Genomic DNA, 4,399 nt, shown 5'->3' with positions numbered 1-4,399 from the left:
AAAACTGTGAGGATGGATGCCGAGTCATGATTGGGTAGCTCAGCAGGTAGAACACTAACCCACAAAAGTCAAGGAAGGGTTCGATTTCCAGTCCATCATTCAGTTTTAATCTTGCAGGGAGTTTCATATCAACACACACTCTGCTGCAGAGCGAAAATTCATTCTGAAAATTAACATATTGTTAAAAATGTAAGGAGTATATATTTCATCAATCATCGCTCAATCACTGGCGAAAGTTCCGCGCCTTGCTTTGAGAACTGTGCCACCCAGAGACATAGGTCTGTTATTGAAAGTATTCGGGCGAAAAGTGCAAAGGGGCACCCCGGGTTTTGTTCGGTGAACGGCTGAAACCTTTGACGACCAATCACGGGACAGCGTGGGACAAGGTGGGGCTATATAAGCGCCAGCGGGCGCAGTGACAGGACAGAGACAGCGAGCGACACAACACAGCAGCATGGCCAGCAAGGTGAGACCACGCCCAGCTTTCTCTCGCGTTCCTCCACTGCGGGAACTGACTAACCAAAAGACAGCCACCGCTAGAATCTCAATGACTGACTCAGGAGCTGCCCGCGGACGGTCCGCGTCTCTGTCCCGTCTGTCGTGCTGCGACATGTCTATAAGTTCTCAGTTTATATTTAATGCACGCACCACAATACGTAGGAGACACGTAACTTTCCCTTGAATAACAGGCTAGGTAGAACATAGGTTTGTCAGGCTGAATCAAGAAAACAAAGCTTTTCTCCTTAATGAAATTCGGAGTCTTTGCAGTTGGTGTTAAAGATAGTAACGTAAGAATGCTGCAACTGCATCATGTGCAAGATCACAACTTCAGAACATAACGGTGTTCGCAGAACAGTAAAATGATTGCAATCGACCCGTGAAGCTTCATACCGAACGCGTCACTTACTGCAAGATACGTTGCACTCCGCATTTGTTTTAAAATAAACAGCTTGAAGAATTATTTGTAACGAATCCTAAAAACCTTTCCACTCGGTTTAATCCCGTTCAAGAATGACAGAGTGGGTTAGAATGAAGAAGCGACAAAAATTCAAGGTTGTGTTTAACTCCTTTTGTTCAGTTTCTGTGAAAGAGCTAGTCTTATACGGGTATTATCACATTCTTGAACAAGCCAAAACTACATTACACTTTAGTCAGTATATTATGCGTGTAAATGCAGCACATGAAACAAGCGTCTGTATTGCCACTCTTCTGACTTAGATGCACGTAATTTACGTTCATACATACGCAAAAGGTAACAGTAATTAACAGGTAGCTCACTTGTAAATCTTATTTGCTTTGTGCCATAAGGAATGCATTTTACTCGGTTCCCACAGCTGATACTGCAACACAGCTACAAAAAAAAAGTGAGACAGGGTTTGAAAACTTGCAAGTAACCTGTCCACAAATTTGTGACAAAGACTTTGCTTACATATTAAACAGGAGTGATTTTTTTTTTGTTGTTGATCATTTTGTTTGTTGCCCTCTCAGATTTTTCGTCGAGTTGTTCTTGTTATCACACTTTTATTCCAGTATGCCTATATCTTTTCGTTCTGTACCACCGAAATAGAATTGCCAAAATGATTAAGATTATTATAAAAAGAAGGTACTGTAAAATATAAAGGACTCGGAATTTAAGGGAGTGAGGTTCAAATCCCTTTTCAGACAAACTCATTTAAATTTTTCATAATTTTCTTAAATGATTTTGGGCGAATGCTGGAAGTGTATCGTAAATTTCCTTCCCAGTATTTCTCCTACCGTGCCTATAGCGATCTTGATGCTGTAGTGACAGTAAAATCTAATCTTCGTCCTACTGCAAACGATTTACATAACACAATTTCGAACTGTACAAGTTCAGCCTCTACAATTTTGCTGGATACGACACAAATGACATATTGGTGGGTATAGACAAAAAATTACTATGATCACTTTGTTTGTGCAGCTCATTATCTTCGCCGTGGTGGTGGCGGCAGCACACGCCGGCTACCTGGGCGCCCCCGCAGTCTACGCCCCCGGTGCACCTCTCGCTGCCCGAGCCTACGCCGCCCCCGCCTACGCCGCCCCCGCCTACGCCGCCCCCATCGCTCGTTACGCCGCCCCCGTCGCTAGGGCCTACGCCGCCCCTGTCGCCAGGGCCTACGCCCCAGCTGTCGCTGCCGCCCCCGCCGCCGTCGCTGCCGAGTACGACCCGCACCCCGAGTACAGCTTTGCGTACAACGTGCAGGACGCCCTCACAGGTGACTCCAAGACCCAGCACGAGAGCCGCAGCGGAGACGTCGTCCAGGGCAGCTACAGCCTGGCCGAACCCGACGGCTCCATCCGCACCGTCGACTACACTGCCGACCCCGTCAACGGCTTCAACGCCGTCGTGCACAAGGAGGCCGGCGCCCACCCCGCCGCCGCCGCCCCCGTGGCCGTCGCCCACGCCCCCGTTGCCGTCGCCGCCCCCGCCAGGGCTTACGCCGCTCCCATCGCCAGGGCTGCCTACGCCGCCCCCCTCGCTAGGGCTGCGTATGCCCCTGCTCTGGCCTATGGTGGTGCCTACCACGGTTGATTCCTGATATGATTATGTTCCTTCGCTGTCATTTTGTACAAATGTATGTAGTCATAACTGCACTTCAATACATACACATTAATAACTAATCAGTTTTGTTTTTTATAGCTTTTAGTATCCCTTTTTCCTTCCTACCTTCTCAGATACACAAATTCTCAATGTATACATATATTTGATCCTTGCCTTTCGAATTATAATTTACAACAAAATTGAAGATACGAAGGCCACAAAGTAATTAAAGACATCGGCTGCGAATGGAAATTGATTTAAATCAATGGGGAAAGTTGAAAATTCGTACCGGTCCGGGATTCGATCCGGATCTCCTGTTTACTAGGGAGATGCTCTGACCATTGAGCCAGTCGGGCACAGTGCTTATCGCAGTGCACGGACTACCCTAGCAGGGCTCCCGTCAGACCTAAATTCTCAACTTATTCACACACTACGAAAGTAGCGCCCCTTGCCCACTATCCTCATTACTCGCGGCATTTCGGCAATTCACGTATGAGCTCGAATGTAGTGGGCATCTGCACTGAGGAGATTATTGGCTGTCCTCGCCTTAATTATATACATGTGGAATCTGTTCTTTCCGACACGTCCGAAAGAACAGACACCACATATATAAGAAGATATGAATTATATTCATACTCCATAACAATGTAACAACACAACACGTACATGAAATTGTCAGTGGTGCTTGTCATCTAAAATTTATACTGATAATAAGCAACTGTTTGAAAAAGAGCAGAATAAAAATTTTAGGTGAAAGAAATCGCGCTCTTTATAGTTTCGTGCTCGTCAGATAAATTACGTTTGTTCTTAAGCGAGATAAAACTTGTAGTAAGTCGATTAATATATATCGATACAATGATACTGTGTATCGTGTTTGTTGAGACGAAGGTAAACCTCCATTCATTGTGTTATAGAGAGTGTTTTAGAACGACGTTTTGAAAGTTTGGGGACAGATAACGTACATGAAAACAAAAAAAAGGTCCAATAAACGTGGGCTCTAAAATGCACATTTTAAAAGTTATGAGCACTTGGTCACCCTTGATACTGTGAACCACAGCCCTTCTACTACAAGCTCTTTGCTTTCCACATTTTGGGAGGAGGTAGTATCGACCAAAACAAAACAAAAAAATATGTTCACCAAACATAGGCTCTAAAATGGATATTTTAAAGTTACATGCACTTCTTCATCTTTTCGCTACAGTGAAACACATCCCTTCTGATGACCTAGTGCTCACAGCTCTCAAGGTATACATTTTGGAGCCCATGTTTACTGGACACTTGAAACGTCCCCTTAGAAAATTATGTATTACTGTGCTGGTAAACCTCTTACGTTATTTGATTTTCAAACAGCTGAGCGGAACTGAACGTACTCAGACATTTCTCTCATTATTTATTCCGATCAGCAGTAAACTGACACACAATATTTTTAGCGCAACGCAGTCTAACTTTAATAATCTCCACAAAAGAATGGCCCTGACTAACAATAACCTATACCTTTCATGAATCACTCACCTGACAAAAATCTTCATTACTCGAACTACTGCAATACAGCGAGCGCCAATACTGCCAGCTAAAGAAAAGATTCTAACTACTGAAGGCACTAACTTCGGATAGGCATAGTTAGCAAATGAAAGATTTTGATAGGGAACAAACAATGTATTTACGTGAATATATATATATATATATATATATATATATATATATATCAATTAATGACAGCCATCTCTACAAACTTCCTTTATCTGGCGGACACCTCTCAAAACTCTGGCATCTCTCTCCCCACATCCACCACTGCTGGCGGCTCATCTCCAACAGCCCAACGCTACGCGCCGTTCCCGT

At 44.3% G+C, this 4,399-nt stretch overlaps 1 protein-coding gene across 1 annotated transcript; it reads left to right on the top strand.

Moving 5' to 3' along the window:
* The first annotated feature begins 438 nt into the window (after nt 1–438).
* Nucleotides 439–2,640, top strand: LOC124593765 (cuticle protein 18.6-like). The gene is made up of 2 exons (XM_047132114.1): nt 439–466; nt 1,940–2,640. The coding sequence occupies exons 1-2, from the start codon at nt 455–457 to the stop codon at nt 2,549–2,551; spliced, it is 624 nt and encodes a 207-aa protein (XP_046988070.1). The 5' UTR covers nt 439–454; the 3' UTR covers nt 2,552–2,640.
* Nucleotides 2,641–4,399: the final 1,759 nt, after the last annotated feature.

The sequence above is a fragment of the Schistocerca americana genome, chromosome 2 (genome assembly GCF_021461395.2).
Source record: "Schistocerca americana isolate TAMUIC-IGC-003095 chromosome 2, iqSchAmer2.1, whole genome shotgun sequence".
In the NCBI taxonomy this organism is placed as follows: Eukaryota; Metazoa; Arthropoda; class Insecta; order Orthoptera; family Acrididae; genus Schistocerca; species Schistocerca americana.
The sequence above is the reverse complement of the archived record's forward strand: the minus strand, read 5'-3'. Positions and strand labels throughout refer to the sequence as shown.